The 19,696-nt window shown below is 50.5% G+C and overlaps 1 protein-coding gene across 4 annotated transcripts in view; it reads left to right on the top strand.

Moving 5' to 3' along the window:
* LOC119974578 (perilipin-2-like) overlaps nucleotides 1–19,696 on the top strand; it is a 75,860-nt gene that overhangs the window by 46,403 nt on the left and 9,761 nt on the right. For 3 of the 4 annotated variants that reach the window (XM_038813601.1, XM_038813602.1, XM_038813600.1), the window contains exons 7-8: nucleotides 4,112–4,231; nucleotides 12,631–12,876. In XM_038813601.1, coding sequence (XP_038669529.1) covers nucleotides 4,112–4,231; nucleotides 12,631–12,876 — 366 coding nt within the window. The remainder of the gene's footprint in view (nucleotides 1–4,111; nucleotides 4,232–12,630; nucleotides 12,877–19,696) is intronic. The other variant, XM_038813603.1, reaches the window with a different exon arrangement.

Genomic DNA, 19,696 nt, shown 5'->3' with positions numbered 1-19,696 from the left:
AGCGGGCCCATGCGTCAGCATCGGGGTGATGGCTGCCATTGCAAATTATATTTTGGATGATGATCTCAGCTCCTTGGTGCAGGTTTTTGGTGATCACTTTGATGAACTATCCTTGAGAGAACAGTGGAAGCAGAGAAGAGAATCTTGGTATTTGATGGAGTAATTTCCCTGGTCGGACCCTGAATCCTGTTGCATGGTGCGTCATCTGTCCTGACTGATTCGGAATGTGGAGGCCGAACAGAGAATGTTCATGAGTCCGGTCTCTTATGTGGGAGGCGAGTTCCCGATTGAGTTTGGCTCCCATGCTTTAGTTATCTTGATCTGAAGGCTGGGTGTAACATGTTCAATGAAGCACATTGTATCCAGTCTTTGAGGCCTAGAGCTGGTGGGGCCCCTGACCACTGGCCTTACATAGTCCGGTTCTTCATGTTCGTCGTGAGGAGTCAGAGGTGACTGGTCACTTCGAGCCATTCCATTCCCCCCCCCCCCCCAACCCCGCCACCCCGCCTGCCCCACCTCGCACCCCAGCTGGTTTCGAGTTGACTGGGTGTTCTGACAGCAGCATGGCAAAGGTGAAGGCGCTTCGTTCAATGGAATGTCTGAGATCCTGAGAGCTGAGAGCTGTGTGGAGATTGTGCTATAGCTTTGGCCTTTCGAAGCCACATCGATGATGTTATTACCCTGAAGTTCATCAGTAATCCTGAACTTTGCTTCCTTCTGATTCCGCTGTTTATTTCCTAGCAAGGGTGGGTGAGGTGTGAGCATGCGGGCGAAGGTCATCTGTTATCCTGTTTTAGTAAAAATCATATTGAGTCAGTGATGTGATATGTGGTTCGTGTACAGTCTTGCTTCTGTTTTTTATTATGTTCGATAATCCTTGAAGTTATGAGAAGGGAGAATGAAAAAATGAAATGAAAATCGCTTATTGTCACAAGTAGTCTTCAAATGAAGTTACTGTGAAAAGCGCCTAGTCGCCACATTCCGGTGCCTGTTCTGGGAGGCTGGTACGGGAATTGAACCGTACTGCTGGCCTGCCTTGGTCTGCTTTCAAAGCCAGCGATAACCGCCAATGGGGGGCAAATACAACCCTAGTCATTAGAAGTTGGACAACATCACTATTGATTTTCAGAATTAAATCTCAATCATTGTACGTCCTGGGGAACCACATATTAAGTGTGCATTGTACTAAATATTTATTCTAATTCGGTTTTATGCACTGCTTTATGGAATGCAGGGTAAACTACATTCCGTGAATAGCATCTGTACACCTAAGTGTATCTGTTCACCTCCCTTTCTGACTTGCCTGTGGTCAGTGATGTGATATGAGAAATACTTGAGACTCCATGACAATTTTTACAACATACGGTTGGTATAAAACTATTTTGGTCTCCCTATGGGGCCACGTTTGAGTACAAATCCCTCAGAGGATGAACGTAGGTTTGGAGCTTAAAGCTTCAGTGCTGTTTGGAGCTGGAGTCATTGATTGGAATGTGTTTTCTTCAACATCTGGGACATGAGCTTGGCTCTCTGAGCACTGGCCCGTACATCCGTCTAAATCAAACATTTTATGGGCACAATAAACAAGATGATGCATCTCAATAAAAACTTTGTATCTCTGGTGATTTGAAAAGCCTTGTCAGGTATGTTGATGGCTCAATCAGAAGCAATTTATTTTCACCTTATTTTCCAGCATTAGCTGTTGAGTTTTTCCTCAAGCTTTTTAACTGCCTTGAATGTTGAATTTACTGGGCGCGATTCTCCCAAAACGGGAGAAATCGTAAGGCTGGCGTCAAACCCGGGCGGGTTTGACGCCAGCCCCCCGCTTCCCGACCGGGAACCGATTCTGGTCCCCGGTCGGGGCTACCAGCCCGACGCCGTAAGCTCCGGCATCACGGGTTTAACGAATTTCGTTAAGCCCGCTTGCCTGAGTTTGCGCAGGCTGACGCGTCATATGACGTCAGCCGCGCATGCGCGGATTGGAAGACTCCAACCCGCGCATGCGCGGATGACGTCATCGCGTATTTGCGCGAAACCCGCGCATGCGCGGGCCGGGATGCCCCTCAGCCGCCCCGTGAATGGATACTGCGGGGAGGCGGAAGGAGAAATAGTGCACGGGCATCGGGCCCGCTGCCCGCGATCGGTGCCCACCGATCACTGGCCCATGGCACCCTTGGCACGGCCGTGGTACTGCCGTGCCAATCGGTGCCATGGTTATAAAATGCGAGTGTTTACGGCCGTTTTTACGAACGGCCAGACCAGGTGTGTTTGCCGTTCGTAAAAACAGCCGTAAAGGGCTGGGAACTCAGCCCATCTATCAGCTGTGAATCGCTGCCGGCCGTAAAAAAACGGCGGCAGCGATTCGTGTCAGGAGTTGGGCGGGGGGGGGGGGGGGGGGGGGGGGGGGAGAATAGCGGGCGGGCGTCGGAACAGCGTGGCCGTAAAATTTTACGAGCCACGCTATTCTCCGCACCGTCGGGAGTGCGGAGAATCTCGCCCACTGAACCTGTACAGGTGAACTCAGTCAATAACAGGGCCGATTTTAACCCTGCCTGCTTGGCAGCTAGCAGGTAGTTGGGCGATCTTAAAATGGCCGCAATTATTTCCCTACAGCCCCCCTCCCAATTCCTTCCTCTCCCAGTCCCGCTGTGGTGTACAATTATAATCTGCCACTTTCGGCAGGCAAGCTAGGGCCTGGTGGAAGGCAACAAGGATTTCTTTCATTTAAAATGTTCTGATTAGGCTGCCCATACACCAAGGCAGTGCTATCCCAAGATCTGGACAGGAAATCTGCGGTGACATCCAAGCTAGGTTAGCCTGACTGAAAACAGATCCAACACCAGAAGAGGCCTGGAATACAATTTATTTTTGTGTCACCAGCCACCCCCCCCCCCCCCCCCCCCCCCCCGTTTCCTTGTGGGCCAGGAGAAGCAGAGGTCCTTTGCGTCCCACAAGCAAACCCATCCCCTGGACCAAGCTTCCTTTCAAACCAACTCATCTCAGCACTTGGCTGAGTGCCAGGAGTCCGTCCTTCTTTCCTTCCTGACAGCGGCCTCCCGGCACCCAAAATCTTGTTCCCGCCCACAGGGCAGCAGGTACTTCCACGGTGTTCAGACAGATGGCTGTAGCTTGAGGGGCACCACTCCACATCAAACAGGACTGACCCGGAGACACTCCGGCTCTTACTGCCTGCTGTGGGCTTATTGAAGGTAATTACAGGTTGGTAATCAACATGATTTGGCTGAATTATGATCACACCTTCCGTGGCCATTAAGTTCTGGCATATTCCAGAGTATCTGGCTCAGAGAGGCAGGGACCACTGTGCCACAAAACCTCTTACCTGTGTGGTGTTCTTTGTGGTTCAGATCCTAGGATGGTTGGCGTGGTGTTCACAAAGACCACAAATAGCTTTTGTATTAAACAAAGCTAAATATTTATTTACACTAATTGAATCTGACCTCTTACTTTTATACAACAAACAATGGACAATAAATATACCATCTACACTCACCTACCGCTAATCCCTACACCAATACAATAACTGTGATCTGCTCTCACTCACACTAGCTTTCCTGCAGTCTTTCTCTTAGCCTTCTCCTCAATGCTCTCCCAGAAGGCTTTGCATCAATGCTTTATATAGTTCTGCATTTAGCTCCCTCTAGTGGCTGATTTGGACATAACAGTTCTGTACATTTCTCATAATGTCACACAATCTGTTCCAAAAACGATCTGGGAAAGGAATCCAGAGGAAAATTAGGAAAGGGATCAAGCAGTTGAACATAATATGTGCATCTTACATGGTGTGGATTGCTTACTGAACACAATAAGTTTCTTGTAAGTCCTTGCAACCACCCTGGAAAATTGTTTTGAAGGGAATGTTACGATCTGGATGAGCAGCAATTTCTTCCACTTAAATATTGGGAAGATTGAAGGCCCTGCCCCAATCTCTGTCCCCTAGCTATGGACTCCAGAGGTTAGGGAGTGGGGTTTGTGGATGGGGGCCGATGGCCACAGTTTCAGACTTTCTAATGTTTAATAGTACAAAAGGAACCTTTGCTTTGGAAAATAAATTGAGCAAAAACTGTTCTCTCTTTCCACCCCCCACTCCACACAGGGAACGCCTGACAAAGAAAACCTGGATATTGCCAGCAGCAATTCCAAGGTGCAAGCTCCAATCAGCAGATGCCATAACGATAACAAGGGAGATGATCAAAAGGAGGACGGGACTGCGGAGGTAGGTTTCACTATAAAACTGCAGTTCAGCAGACTGATGAGGGCTAAACTTACAAATGTAAATCCCAGCAAGGAACCTTGCCCGCCAGAAATTATCAGAAAATTGTGGCATTGCTCTTTGAATTAAAAATTAAAGGATTGGAATTAGAGAGTTGGAGGTGTTCCTGTGACTTTCAAACTTTCAACTCGAACTTCTAGCCAGAAGCATATTTTTTTTTTTGCAAAATTGGCCCTTGATCACAAAAGGTGACTTCAAAACAGACAAAGCAAGCGTCTCTTCCAAGAAAATTATTGGTTGCAACTTTATTGTCAGTACGAAGAGAACTCTGTCTCATTAGGGATTGTGGCCGGAATCTTCCCGGAAATGCACTGGACTCTTCCCGGAAATGCAGAGTGTTGGCTCAGGTGAAGCTCGCAGGCTGCACAATTGGCTTCTCTCACAGCACTCTGTGCAATTTCCAAAGGGGAAGCGAAATTCATACAGCCAGCTGGAGGGGCGGGGCTTAAGAAAGCTGGCAGTGCAAAGGTATCCTGAGATCGGGGCGTGCCGATCTCCGATTTGAATAAACCCCCCCCCCCCACCCCAACAGACACCAAAACCCCTCACACAGAGGGGCAACCGCCAACCTCCCACCAAGGATAAGGGGAATACCCCCTCCCATGCATAAGGAGGAACCCAGCAATAGAACTCCAGAGAGGGTCCGCTGGCACTGTCTGGGAGCACTGCCAGAGTACCAAGAGGCAATGCCTGGACAGGTTCCCCCCCACCACGGGGGCTATACATACATGTACGCCCCCGGCGTGTTCATCTCAACTGGTTTTAGTTTTTTAAAACCAGTAGTGATTAGGATGAGGGTGAAAGCAGCAGCGCCAAGTTTGCTAATGTGATAATTTATGCAAATCAGGCAAGAACCTTATTATGACACCAGAGGGGGCGGTGCGGGGGGGAGATGACATTCTGTGATCTCGTCGGCGCAAATCCTGTTTCTGTTCCTTCGTGAGATTTTGCAGCTATTATGGGATTTGCGCCCATGGTCAGTGGGCCCCTTAGATCGTGGCCTTTGTTTCCACTAGTACTTCAAAGTTAGAGCGAAGGAGGGTCAGATTTAAAAAAAATTAATTTACGGGATGCGGGTCTCACTGGTTAGGTCAGCATCTATTGCCTATCCCTAGTTGCCCTTCAGAAAGCGCTGTTAAGTTGCCTTCTTGAACTGTTGTAGTACTTGAAGACCCTCAACCCCTGGGCGCTCCCTAGTTTGGGGGTCACTCTGACTGCTTGGGCTGAATATTAAGGTTTGGTTGTGTCCGGTCCTCTCATTGCCTTTGTTTTTGTCATTTTGCCATCTCAAAGCTACAGGATGGCTGCCTGTTCTGATCTGAACCTGGAGAAGAGTTCAATTTGCGCTGGAAGAGTTGGTTGATTTCCCCTTGTTACTGGAGTTGTCCGGTCTTTTCTTCTGTTATGTTGTTTTGAAGCATTGGGTGAGATATACGTCTATAATGTTGCCTGTATCCTGTTTGGGTGCAGACAGGTTATTTATTCGCAGAAGGAACATTTTGGGGATTTGTCCCTGATTCATCCGTCTTATTTGTTCTCAATTATCTAATGACTGTTGTTCTCTGCTGTACCTGTTGTACAATGATACCATTAGCTATCTTTCTGCTTTTGCTTGTTTAATATAACTTTCGTTTTGTGAAAAAATAGAAAATCCCAATAGATACTTTTACAAAATTGATATAAATTTGCATTAAGGCATGGCAACAAAGAAAGGCAGTCAATGTCTTCCCAGGGATTAAAAAAGTGTTTTGCGCTGGTTAAATGTTGATCAGTTTGTGATCAATGGTATGCAGAGTACTCTATTTAGCATTGATCTGCTAGTAGTTGCCTTTGAAGCTGAATCAAAGTTTGAAAAGCCTGAACAGCCCAATGTGAAAAATACCCAGCTTGTGGTGCAAAGATATATGGAGCAGGTTTCATTCCTAGTTCTGAATAAAGCAGGTGGGAGAAGGTAAACTACAGCTGCCCTCAATGCACTGGACTTTGGGCTGGATTCATCAACCAGTGTCTTGTTAGAAATTCTGCGGGCGGGATTCTCCCATCCCGCGGCAGAGTGTCCACACCGTCGTAAATGCCGTCGTAAACGGCGTGAACGGGCCGCTGCCAGGAGTAATTCTGGCCCCTACAGTGGTGGCCTCCTTCAACATGCCGGTCCCAACACAACATGGCGCAGGACTACAGGGGCCACCACGCAAAAAAGGTCAGGTGACCGAGAAGCCGGCCCACCTATCGGTGGGCACCGATCATGGGCCAAACCACATCGGAGCCACCCCCCACAGGCCGCCACCCGACCCTTGCACCAGAGTTCCCGCCGGCTGCGAGCAGGTGTGGATGGCGCCGGCGGGACTCGTTTTTTTTCATGGCCGCTCAGCCCATGCGGGCCGGAGATTCGGTGGGCCAACCGCGTAGAGCGGCCCACCAACCACGCCGGCGCCAATGGCGCTGATTCTCCGCCCTACGGAGATTTGCGGGCCGGCGTCGGGGCGGCGTGGCCTGGTCACGGGGATTCCCGGCCCCTATGTATAATTGTCAATGGCCTCAACTGAGATGTTTGAGGTTCCTTGTGATGAGACCATCAATTCACGCGACACGTGGTTAGAAGTGAACAGTGGTTTTAATCGTCTTACAACAGAGCCTGCCTGTGCCGAGATGAACTCCAGATGAACTGGCAGGCAGGCTCACAACAGCAACCTTTATACTTCTGGTTAGGGGGAAGAGCCATGGGCGGAGCCATGGGCGGAGCCATGGGTGGAGCTCAGGACAAGCTCCTCATCTCCCCTTATGGGTAGAGCCGCGCAAGTACACATGGTCTAGTACAAGGTACAGGCTCAACACATGTTGTACAATACAGTGTGGATTATTAGTGTTTATAATTCACCACATTCACCCCCTGTGAAAAAATCAAGTCCGGCGGGGGTGGTGGCTTACAAATTGAGTCTGTCCAGTGGTCAAGTTGTCCGTTGTGATCGGCGGAACACCGTGGTTGCAGCCTCTTCGGGTGGCAGGACGATCACGGTTGGTTGGGGTACGATGGCGGATTCCGGGGGTTATTCTGCCCGAGCTTCGTACCCGTCTGGTTCGACTGGGGGCGCTGGAAGCTTGTGGGTGCGCGGAACATGTGTAGTGACCCGGTAGGTGCGGGGACGTGGGGCGCGACGAGTTGGGTGGGGTGTAGTGTGAGGGGTACCTCAGCGGTGGTAGTGGTGGGATTCGATCCTGCCGGCGCTAGGTTCCGGAGGGATACAGTGTCCTGACGGCCGTCAGGGTACTCTATGAAGGCGTATTGGGGGTTTGAGTGTAGTAGAAGCACTTTCTCTACGAGTGGGTCAGTTTTGTGTGCCCTGACGTGCTTCCGGAGGAGTACCGGGCCCGGTGTCTTCAACCATGCAGGGAGCGAAGCCCCCGTGGTAGTGCCCCTGGAAAAAACAAAGAGCCGCTCGTGAGGGGTCTGGTTGGTGGCGGTACATAGGAGGGACCTAATAGCGTGGAGCACGTTGGGGAGGACTTCCTGCCAATGGGAAACCAGATGATTCCTGGACCGGAGGGTCAGTAGGATGGTCTTCCAGACCGTCGCATTCTCCCTCTCCACCAGCCCGTTCCCCCTGGGGTTGTAGCTGGTAGTCCTGCTCGAGGCGATGCCCTTGTCAAGCAGGTACTGACGCAGCTCGTCGCTCATGAAGGACGAACCCCGGTCGCTGTGTACATAGCTGGGGAAACCAAACAGGGTGAAGATACTATGCAGGGTCCTAATAACTGTGTGGTAGGTCATATCGGGGCACGGGATCGCAAAAGGGAAGCGGGAGAACTCGTCGATGACATTCAGGAAGTACACATTCCGATTATTCGAGGGAAGTGGCCCTTTGAAATCGATGGCGAGGCGTTCAAAGGGCCGAGAAGCCTTGACCAGGTGGGCCCTGTCTGGTCTATAGAAGTACGGTTCGCACTCCGCACAGATCGGGCAATCCCTGGTGATGGCTTTTACCTCCTCAGTGGCTTTGACGTAGCGGGCGAGCCGGGTGACCCCGGGTGGCAGAGGTCATTGTGGATGGCTTTCAGGCGGTCGCTCTGCGTGCTGGCGCACGTGCCGCGGGACAGGGCATCTGAGGGCTCGTTGAGCTTCCCCGGTCGATACATGATATCGTATTTGTCGGTGGAGAGTTCGATCCTCCACCTCAGGATTTTATCATTTTTAATTTTGCCCCTTTGCGAGTTGTCAAACATGAAGGCAACCGATCTTTGGTCAGTGATGAGGGTGAACCTTCTACCTGCGAGGTAGTGCCTCCAATGACGTACAGCCTCTACAATGGCTTGTGCTTCCTTTTCGACCGAGGAGTGTCGAAGTTCTGAAGCGGAGAGGGTTTGGGAGAAAAATGCGACTGGTCTCCCTGCCTGATTTAATGTGGCTGCAAGAGCGACTTCTGAGGCATCGCTCTCAACCTGAAAAGGGACGGATTCATCCACTGCCCGTATGGCCGCTTTGGCGATGTCCTCCTTGATGCAGTTGAAGGCCTGGCGAGCCTCAGCCAACAGGGGGAAAAGTGTGGCCTTAAATAGTGGGCAGGCTTTGTCCGCATATTGAGGAACCCACTGGGCATAGTGTGAAAAGAATCCCAAGCACCGTTTGAGGGCCATGGGACAATGAGGGAGAGGGAGTTCTAAGAGTCCGGATCATACGGTCCGGGTCGGGGCCCAGGACTCCGTTTTCCACGACATTGCCGAGGATGGCTAGCCTGGTCGTGCGGAAAGCGCATTTCTCCATGTTGTAAGTGAGGTTGAGTTTCTGGGCCGTCTGGAGAAATCGATGGAAGTTGGCATCGTGGTCCTGCTGGTCATAGCCGCAGATGGTGACGTTATCCAAGTACGGAAACGTGGCCTGCAGCCCGTACTGGTCCACCATTCGGTCCATTGCTCGTTGGAACACCGAGACTCCGTTCGTGACGCCAAAGGGAACCCCGGAGGAAATGGAAGAGGCAGCCATCGGCCTCGAACGCCGTGTAGTGGCAGTCCTCCGGGCGGATTGGGAGCTGATGGTATGCAGACTTCAGATCCACCGTGGAGAAAATGCGATACTGGGCGATCTGATTCACCATGTCTGCAATCCTGGGGAGGGGGTACGCATCGAGGAGCGTAAACCGATTAATGGTCTGACTATCGTCCACGACCATACGGAATTTTTCCCCGGTCTTGACGACCACCACCTGAGCTGTCCAGGGGCTGTTACTGGCCTCTATGATCCCCTCATGGAGGAGCCTATGGACCTCGGTTCTCATAAACACCCTGTCCTGCAGGCTGTACCGCCTACTGCGAGTGGCTACGGGTTTACAGTCTGGAGTGAGATTGGCAAAGAGTGGGGGGGGAGATTCGCAGCGTGGCTAGGCTGCAGATGGTGAGTGGGGGTAGGGGTCCGCTGAAGCTGAGGGTGAGACCTTTGAGGTTACACTGGAAGTTGAGTCCCAGTAAGAGTGGGGCGCAGAGTTTGGGGAGTACGTACAGCCGGAGGTTTGAGTAGCTAGCACCCTGAATCGTTAGGGTCAGGATGGTGCGCCCTTGGAGGTGAACAGAGTGGGATCCCGAAGCGAGGGAGATAGTTTGCCGTGCAGGAAAAACAGGGAGCGAACTTACCAGATCTGGATGTACGAAGCTCTCGGTGCTCCCGGAGTTGAAGAGGCACGGTGTACTGTACCCGTTGATTTTAACGGTCATCATGGAGTTGCGGAGGTGTTTCGGACGCGACTGGTCCAACATGACCGCGCTGAGTTGTGGGTAGTCGGCGGCTCGATCAGCTATGCTGGAGTGGCCCCGTGATGAATGCCCGCTGAGGTTGCAGTCTTCGATCTGGGTTGCTGAGTTTGGAGAGGATGGAGCCCAAGATGGCCGCCCCCGTGGATCGCACGTGGTGGGCGGTGAGGAAGATGGCGTCCAAGATGGCGGCCCCCATGAGTCGCACATGGCCGGCCGTGTGGTGGGGGTTTGCCAAGATGGTGGCCCCCATGGGTCGCACGTGGTGGGTGGGAGCTGAGTCGGAGTACAGGCCGCGGTGTTACGGGGCCTGCGGATTCAGGGAGCGAGTGCTCTGGGCTGGGGGAGGGTTTGAGGCTGGAGCTTTCTTCACCAGATATACTCTGGCATAGTGTCCTTTGCGACCACAGCTACTGCAGGTCGCGTTGCGGGCCGGGCAGTGCTGCCGTGGGTGCTGGGGCTGGCCACAAAAGTGGCAGGCTGGAGTAGCATAGTGGCTGGGTGGCTGCGTGGTGCAGGGCTGGGGTAGTCGCTGGTCGGGGGCCCATGACGGGGTCGCGGAGTCTGCGGGGAACGAGGTGAGGCTGCGGAACGAGACCTCCATAGTAGTGGTGAGTTCTACAGTGTCTTCTAAGCTTTGGGCCCCCTTCTCAAGCAACCGCTGGCGCACGTAATTGGGTCTGAGGCCTGCAACAAATACATCGCGGACAGCGAGTTCCCTATGTTCTGCAGCATTTACAGCTTGGTAATTACAGTCCCGGGATAAGGTTTTTAAGTCTCTGAGGAATTCTTCTAACGATTCTGTGGGGCGCTCGCGGCGAGTAGTAAAAACGTGGCGGGCGTAGACCTCATTGACCGGCCTCACGTAAATTCTGTCGAGTAGGGCCAGGGCCTTTGTATATGAGCCGGAACAATTAAGTTGAGTAGATCTACGATGGCTCACCCTTGCATGCAGTAGGCTGAGTTTCTGCTCCTCTGTCGTGTCTGTAGTGCTTGCTTGAGCCAGGTAGGCCTTAAAACATCGGAGCCGGTGTGAAAAGATTTATTTCGCCTCTGCATCCTGTGGGTCGAGTTCCAGTCGATCAGGTTTGAGGGCTGATTCCATGGTCATTCCTTACTGTTTCTTAAGATGATTAAATTGATGAGACCATCAATTCACGCAACACGTAGTTAGAAGCGAACAGTGGTTTTAATCGTCTTACAACAGAGCCTGCCTGTGCCGAGATGAACTATAGATGAACTGGCAGGCAGGCTCACAACAGCAACCTTTATATGTCCGGTTGGGGGAGGAGCCATGGGCGGAGCCAAGGGTGGAGCCCAGTACAAGCTCCTCATCTCCCCCTATGGGTAGAGCCGCGCAACTACACATGGTCTTGTACAAGGTACAGGCTCAACACATGTTGTGGATTATTAGTGTTTATAGTTCACCACACCTTGTTTTTTTTAATAAATATTTTTATTCTCCTTTTTCACATTTTCATCATATTTACAACAACAAATATTTAACAGTGACAACAAATACAATGGCAGTCCCCGAGCCAACAATCCCCTCAGCCCACCCACCCTCAAACAATTCCCAACATTTTGAAAACAAAACACCAAGGAAAAAGAATCATCATTGATTACATTCCAAATCCCCCTCAAACGCATCCCCCACTGTTCGATGTCATCCAATTCATGAAAATGCATGATAAACAAGGCCCATGAGTTGTCGATCACGTCCACCCTCCCCCACAACTCGAACTTTACTTTCTCGAGTGCTAAGAACTCCAGCAGGTCCCCCCAGCCATGCCGAGGCGCAGGGTAGAGAAGTTGATCTCCACCCCAACAGAATCTGCCTTTGAACAATCAGCGAGGCGACGGCTAAGACATCTGCCTCCCCGCCCGCTTCCAACCCTGGCCGATCTGACAGCCCAAATATGGCTTCTAGGGGACCTCTGAGTTACCTCGTTGGCAAACGCTTGGGACAAATGTTTTTCTGCCATACCTAGACAATTATGAAGGCAGGCAGACAGATGTAAAAGTTTCGTGCCACTTTGCTGGCACAATCTCAGACTCACGATTGGGGTCTGGCCAGCTACCGGTCCCCACCATTATCGGGTAGCAATCAAGTTGAGTTAATAGGTCATTTACAGAGGACAACTGGAAATCTTCACTCAGCTTAAACTCCCCCATCCCTCACCCCGAGCAGGCTTCCAGTCCACCCTCTGGCCACTAATTGGCCGAATTGTGGAAAATCACTGCCATGCGACTGTCTCTCACGTAGTGTAGGATCGTGACCCACATTTGACATCCAATGTCAACGGCCCAACTCAGATTCCTACCATGACTGGCCTCTCACTTGAACGTGTAATCAGGAGACACTCAGAAAGCTGTTTTGAGCGAGAGTCGGGAGATGTATGCTTTCACATAATGTGGATGTCGTTGGCAAGGACAGCATTGGTTGACTTTTCCTGCTTGAGGTGAGTGAGGAAGAGAAAACAAAGTCCGGGTTTTAATGAAACCAGCCGTAAATTGGGCAGAGATTTCAGATGATTAAGTAACTGTAGTCTACTTGGAAAAGAAAATGGCAGAACGTAACTCTCCTATTTTTTGTTTTGCAGCCCACAGTTCCATATTGCTTCAGTGATATTGTCACCAGCCTGAAGGAAATATCGAATGCTGTGCAGATGAACAGGCAGCAAGTCTTCGAGACTCTACAGACGTTCCACAGTCAGCTTTGGTCCATCAATCTTGCCGTCTCCCTGGAGAATTGTATCTCCCAGATAAGAGGAAAGTTGTGGGATGCATGGAATACCCTACGTGCGAGAAAAGATGATGTCCTAAGTCATCTTACCAGTAACTTACTGGTAAGCGTCTCTCAAACTCTGGACTCTTCATAGTGAATGATGTGGAAACTATTAGAGGGCAGGTGTATGTTGCTTGTCAGCGCAGGGTATCATTAAATGGGTGTCGCATCCTCCAACCTTTTATAGTGTCCATATGTTTTTTTCTGAAAAGCAAACACAGAGGTGGACAAACGTGTCTTACCACATTTACTTTCACACCCCACCCCAATTTATTTGAGCTTTTTAATTAATAGTGGGGTTAGATATGTGACTTAATGGGGGTGGCACGGTGGCGCACTGGTTAGCACTGCTGCCTCACGGCGCCGAGGTCCCGGGTTCGATCCTGGCTCTGGGTCACTGTCCGTGTGGAGTTTGCACATTCTCCCCGTGTCTGCGTGGGTTTCGCCCCCCACAACCCAAAGATGTGCAGTTTAGGTGGGTTGGCCACGCTAAATTGCCCCTTAATTGGAAAACAATAATTGGGTACTCTAAACTTTTAGATTTAAAAAATTAGATATGTGGCTAAAACAACAACAAATGATTGTTTGTGCTGGGAAGCTCATGTAGAGCGTAAATACCGACACAAACCAGTTGGCCAAACGGTCATCTTTCGAGCTGCAAATTCCATGTGAAAATGGCTGTCTGATTTGTGCTGGTTACAGGCATACTGCAATTCGTGATGCTCTAAACGAGTGAGTTCAAAGAAGAGCAATGTTTTCTGAAGAGTCCCAAATATTGGTAGAGAACTGTGATTTACCACACGGGAACGAAAAATTTATCAGGTGCACTGGAGGAATTATTGTGCACAGACACAAGGAAGACTTACTGACCTGCAACGGTTTCCAATACTAATATGCTTTAGAATTCAATGGGAAATGTCCTGCAATATTGTGACTCTATCGGTTGTGGGCTAATTTTGTATCTAACCCTTTTACGTGAATATAAATTGCAAAGTGGCATTATGTTCCAGCTGTATCCGATGACTGCAAAACCACAAAGCAATTTATCCCAGAAGGAATTATCGGAGTAGATATTCACTGTGTTCCCCGCGTCGTCTGGTCATTACTCAGTCGGTCACAAAGAGGTCAAGCTTTTGGAAAACTGCCAAGTTTCTGGGTCAGTGAGGGAGAGTGTGTCACAGAGGAGCTCCAAAGGTTTCGGAATTAATTCTCCGAATTTCCCTTTTAGAAAAGGGGATGGGTTATTTTGTTGATCCCATAACTTCCTCTTGTCTGTGAAAAGATCATGCTCTCACAACCTGTTTCGTCATGAATTCGATAAAATTAGCTGGGACCCGCTAAACCGAGTTAATCCAGGCACCACGTCATCCTGCATGTTTCCTGTGAACGTCTATTGCTAAGTATTGTAAACTGACCGTATTCCAGTTCTGTGGAAATGTCGCAATCTCAGGAATTTGAACAAGCTTAGCCTCAGTACTGCAATAATACTGTTAGTGTAAAAAGGCGCTTGATTTAACTATCCCGCTTTAAAATGTCTAGATACCCAGGGTGGGAGGGCTGGATTTGATACAGAAAGCAGAGAACCTTGTAAAAAGCCAAGTTTATGTGCAAGATTAGTGCAATGTGCTTTAATCTGACTACAATTCGAGGTGATCTCTTGGGTGGGATTCTCCGTTTGGGAGACAATGGGCTGGTTACTCCATAGCCTGATGTCGAGATTGTGATTTGCGACCAGGCAGAGAAAGGGTTCCGACGCCGGTATCAGGGCCGCTGCCGGTTTGGCGCCAGTTCGCCATGCGCCGCCCCCACATAACCGGCGTCATCATGACGCACGGCGCGTGCCGTCTCAATGTTGTTGGCGCATCATCAGCCAGCCCACCCACGATGCTCCGCCCCTGATGGGCCGAGTTCCCGACAGCTTGGGCCACGTGTGGTCCCAACCGTGCAGGAACCTGGCGTGCTGGCTGCGGACAGTGTCCAGCGGTGCCACACTCGGCCGAGAACCATGCCGCTGACCGGGGTTGGGGGGGGGGGGGGGGGGGGGCCTCTGCTCGGGCTGGGGGTGGGGACTGATGGGGGGTGGGCTGTAGGGTCGCGGTTGGTGGGTTGGGATCGCGCACGGCCGGCGTCATGCTGTACGGCGTCAGTCATGCGCATGCGCGGCCCAGCACCCGGCCATTTTCCGGCCGTTTTCGGCACGGCCCGCAGGAGTTTCACTCTGCGCCGGTGCTAGCCGATTCAGGTACCAGTGAGGGTTTTGCGCCAGTTTTTCAGGCGTGAAAGTCCACACATGCTCCACTGGCATCAACACTCAGGGCGGGATTCTCCGTTGCCTGACACCGATATTGTAAATCGGCAATCGGGCGGAGAATTCCTGTTTATGACCGAATGGGGGGCGGGGCCTGTTTTCGGATGCTTCACCTCTCCAGGGGGGCACTATCTGGCAGGTCAGGTCCGTGCGCAGCCGACGCCATGTTATACGCCGTGGCTGCTGCAGGTCTTCGCTGTGCGCATGCGCAGCCACGGACCCGGCAATTCTTCAGGCATTTATATCGGGAAGGCCATGCATTTTACATGACGGGGCTGCTAATCCATCACCGGTTGGAGCATCAGTGCAGAGGCGGCACAGACACATCCTCCAGACATAGCCTCAAAATCGGAGCATCTAGCCCCTTAGTCTCTGCTTGTGGTCATAAAGCGGGATGCAATTCAGTGTAACATGCCATTTATGCATGGCGTAGAACAGGGGTGGGCAAACTTTTCCGTGCAAGGGCCACATTCAGAAATTCACAATTCACAAAGGGCCGCATAGTATATTAAGTAAAATAATTACTTCACCCGGTTATGGTTCTGGGCGCCTCATATAGAACATAGAACAGTACAGCACAGAACAGGCCCTTCAGCCCTCGACATTGTGTCGAGCAATGATCACCCTACTCAGGTCAACGTATCCACCCTATACCAGTAACCCAACAGGCCCCCCCCCCCCCCCATTAACTTTTTAAAAAAAAAAAAATTTTTTTTTAAAAATTTTTTTTTTTTTTTTTAATGACTTGATGGGCCGCAGAAATACCTTTGGCGGGCCGCATGCGGCCCGCGGGCCGTAGTTTGCCCACCCCTGGCGTAGAACATGAGAGATTCCCAGGGAATCGCATCCCAGTATCAGGCTGCATCTTAAGCAGGTGGCCCAATATTGAGGTCCCGTGGCCGCATTCTCCCCCGCATTACAAATCGGCCCCGAACCAACCCTCCCCCCGCGCAAATCGCAAATCGGTCATGACCACCCCCAAAAGCACAGCAGCTCCGCCTCCCGGATTGCATGGGTGGCCGCCCCACTACCCCCAACTACGGGGGTGACCTGACCTACTCCCTCCCAGGGACTCCTGTAAAAGGGGGACCACCCATCTCCGGGACCCCTATAATAGGAGGACCACCCATCCCTGCGACCCCTGTAATCGGGAGGCCGCACAGAGACCCCTGAAGGAACCCCCTCCTCTGACCCCCCACCCCCACACAGACTCTGCCCCTATCCTGCCAAAAAAGGGATCCCTGTCTGGAAGCTAGAGAGCAGTCCAGGCAGGGGCAATGAGAAGCATTATAGCTGTGATACCTACCTTTCAGCTCCACATGTCCATTTCTGGAAGGAGAGCAGCTGTGCCACGTCTGGTTCCCACCAATCCATGAGCTGCAAACCGTTCAGACAGCTTGTAAAAACTTTGATCCATTCATATCCTTTCACGCATCCAAGATTGAACCCCAATGTTTGTAAACATTGACCAGATCAGTGAGATGAAAGTGCAGTGAAATCACACACTTGAGTGACTGGAATACACTCAGTGCTTGGAATGCACTTACATCTCTTTGATGTGCACAATGTTTACAATCATTGGGGTTTCACCACTTAGACCACTGAAGCCTGAAGGGATATGAATAGATCAAATCTGCAGATGGTTTTTACAAGCTGTCAATCACAGGCCACTGTTAGAAAGCTAGGAATGGCTTGCACAGATGCTATCCTTCCAGGAATGGATACATGGAGCGGCAAGGTAAATATTACAGATCTACAGATCTAATGCTTCTCACTGCCCCTGTCTGGATTACTGTCTCTCGCTGACAGGGGTCCCTTTTCTGCGGGGGAGGTGGGGGGGGGGGGTTCTGTATGTGAGAGAGGACTGTGGAGGGAGCTCCTTTAGGCAGGGGGTCCCTGTGGGGCATCTCCCTAATTCAGAGAACTGTGGGGGTTCTCCCGATTAGAGGAGTTCCTGTGGGGGGCTGGGTCATGGTGGGGGGGCTGTGAAAGGAGGTGTGGGCAGGCAGTGCATTGTTGGGGGGGGGGGGGTGGGGATTGCATTGTTGGGGGAGAGGGGGGGTGCCCTCAGATGGGCTCTGCCCGCATGGCCCTGGTGGGTGGACCTCAAGGTCCACTATGTCAGGTTCACGATTGCTGAGACCATAAGTGATCGCGGCCATGTGATTCCCTGCTGCAGGGACGGGTGAATCATGGGAGGGCAGAGCAAAGAGCGGCGGGGCCCGCTAAATAGATGCAAATGGGTCATTAAAACACACATGGGCTTTGCATTCTGATTTGCATTGGCAAAATGAACTAAGCCACACCTCAAGAAATCATCTCCTTTGTTCCCGATTTCAGTTTTTTCTTCATCGTTTGTACTGCAGAAGCCCTGGAGCTCTGGGTACAGCTCACACCAGCAATGTTTTGGCCTTCCATGGAATCTCCGGTGAAGCTCTCTCCAGCAGATTCAGCTGTGAGATCCTGGCCTATTTGTGTCACTGGCCTTCTTTCCTTTACTACAAAATGACCCACCTTCAGTTCTTCACACAGTCCTGCTGCTTGGCTTGCTGGCAGCTACAAAATGGAGGAATCTCTCCCCCAGGATTTCGCGCCAAGACCATGTGACGTCCGTGTACAACCCGCGTGACCTGCTCTCTGCCGCCACTTCTGGTGGGAAGACTTAATCGATTTTTAAAACAAATCTGTTCCTGGGACAGCGCGCTGACACCAGGGGGAGGCAGCCTGCCCCTCTGGACTCCGAGCCTGCGTAATGCTAGATCCGGCTGAGGGAGGCACATGTGCATGGGATGGCCAGCATTCTTGAAAGCCGATCACGGTCGCTGGGCACTCCTTTCCGCGATTGGGACCATCGCAGCCGACTGCTCTGCGGCCCTCCCCAACATCTACCGTGACACACCCATGGGTTACGACCCTGAGTTTGAAAAAAGATTGATCTAATTGAAGGATTGAATGGCCCATGTTCCTATAATTGGAGAAAAGTGCAATTTTCCAGATGTGAATCTGAAGATTGGAGATGCAGAGGTAAGTGGCCACAATAAAAAATAAAAGACTCGGGATGGTTAGGTATTCGGGGCCAAACTAAATTATGACTGTAAATCCCATCCACCAACCTGCATTCAAAATCCACAAAGAATGGTGGTGGTTGCTGATGTAGAATGTTGAGGGGCGACCTGATAGAAGTTTACAAAATTATGACAGACAGGGATAGAGTGGATCGTCAGGTGCTTTTTCCCAGGGTGGAAGAGTCAATTACTTGGGGGCATAGGTGTAAGGTGCGAGGGGCAAGTTTAGAGGAGATGTACGAGGGAAGTTTTTTTACACAGAGGGTAGTGGGGTGCCTGGAACTCGCTGCCGGATGAGGTGGTGGAAGCAGGAACGATAGTGACATTTAAGGGGCATCGTGACAAGTACATGAATAGGATGGGAACAGAGGGATATGGAACCTGTAAATGTAGAAGGTTCTAGGTTAGATGGGCAGCATGGTTGGCGCAGGCTTGGTGGGCCAAAGGGCCTGTTCCTGGGCTGTACTTTTCTTGATTCCTTGTTCTAATAACAGTCATTTAGTCTTTTCCAGCCGCAAGTCTAAATTTAATCAGAACTAGTTGGGTGGGCTAACTTTAACTTGAGGCCAATTTCAAGCACAGATTATACTGTGCTCATTCGGGTTCAGTATTTTTAAATAGTCCAGTTCAAAATTAAATGGTTTAAAAGCACATTGGTACATTTCCTTTTTTACATCAGAAAAGGCATGTATCAGTGTAACCGTGGGCCATACACCCTCCACCCTCCTTGCCTTGTATGGTGAAGAAGTCATTGTCTTGCTTATTTTAACCCACTTAATCATACTGAGCCAGACAAGCCTTCTTCTGTGTTTTGACATATCGAGGCAATGCCCAAGAATACCTTGGAACGATCATCAATCTCAAGGGGCGAGTCATCAGTTCTATCTCGTACTTTCTCGGTCTCTCCCTCTCTCTAGTGCTCTCTCTAAGTGTTGATGCAACTTTTCTGAAATCTACTTGGTGCTTATTCCTGCTCAGCCTGTCACCTCCTCCTTCCTTGATTTTTATTTCCTGAGCAGGTTCAATACCACAAATTAGGACCTCACAGCCAGGACACCGATAGCTACACTTTGCGCAAAAGTCTCGTGTGCATTTATTTTGAAACTTACAGTGACACTGCCAAATTATTTCTCAATTTTCTACTTTCAACGTAGACCTTTCTTCAAGACAATTCCTTAGTTGATCTTTTCAAAGTTTTCTTCGACCTTGAAGGACAAATCAGTAGGGTCATCTTTGTTGTAGTCAGATCAGTGAAGATCGAAATGTAGCTCAAGGTTAGGATTAATTAAATCAAAGTGTCAACTTTTTACAAATCCCAGCTGGTTATAAAGACACTGAACTATTGATTGTAACACTTTTAAACACCTCCGATAGGCATAGACCAAACGACAATTAATCCATCCATATGGCTGACATTTGTTCCATAGCTGTTGGAGGGAGGAATAAACAGCCCATTATTGGCTGGTGTACAGAAGTCTTTGAGTATAGCAAGCGTTCTGAGGGTTCTA

This window comes from Scyliorhinus canicula, chromosome 12, assembly GCF_902713615.1.
Source record: "Scyliorhinus canicula chromosome 12, sScyCan1.1, whole genome shotgun sequence".
NCBI lineage: Eukaryota > Metazoa > Chordata > Chondrichthyes > Carcharhiniformes > Scyliorhinidae > Scyliorhinus > Scyliorhinus canicula.
This window is presented reverse-complemented; position numbering and strand designations above follow the sequence as displayed.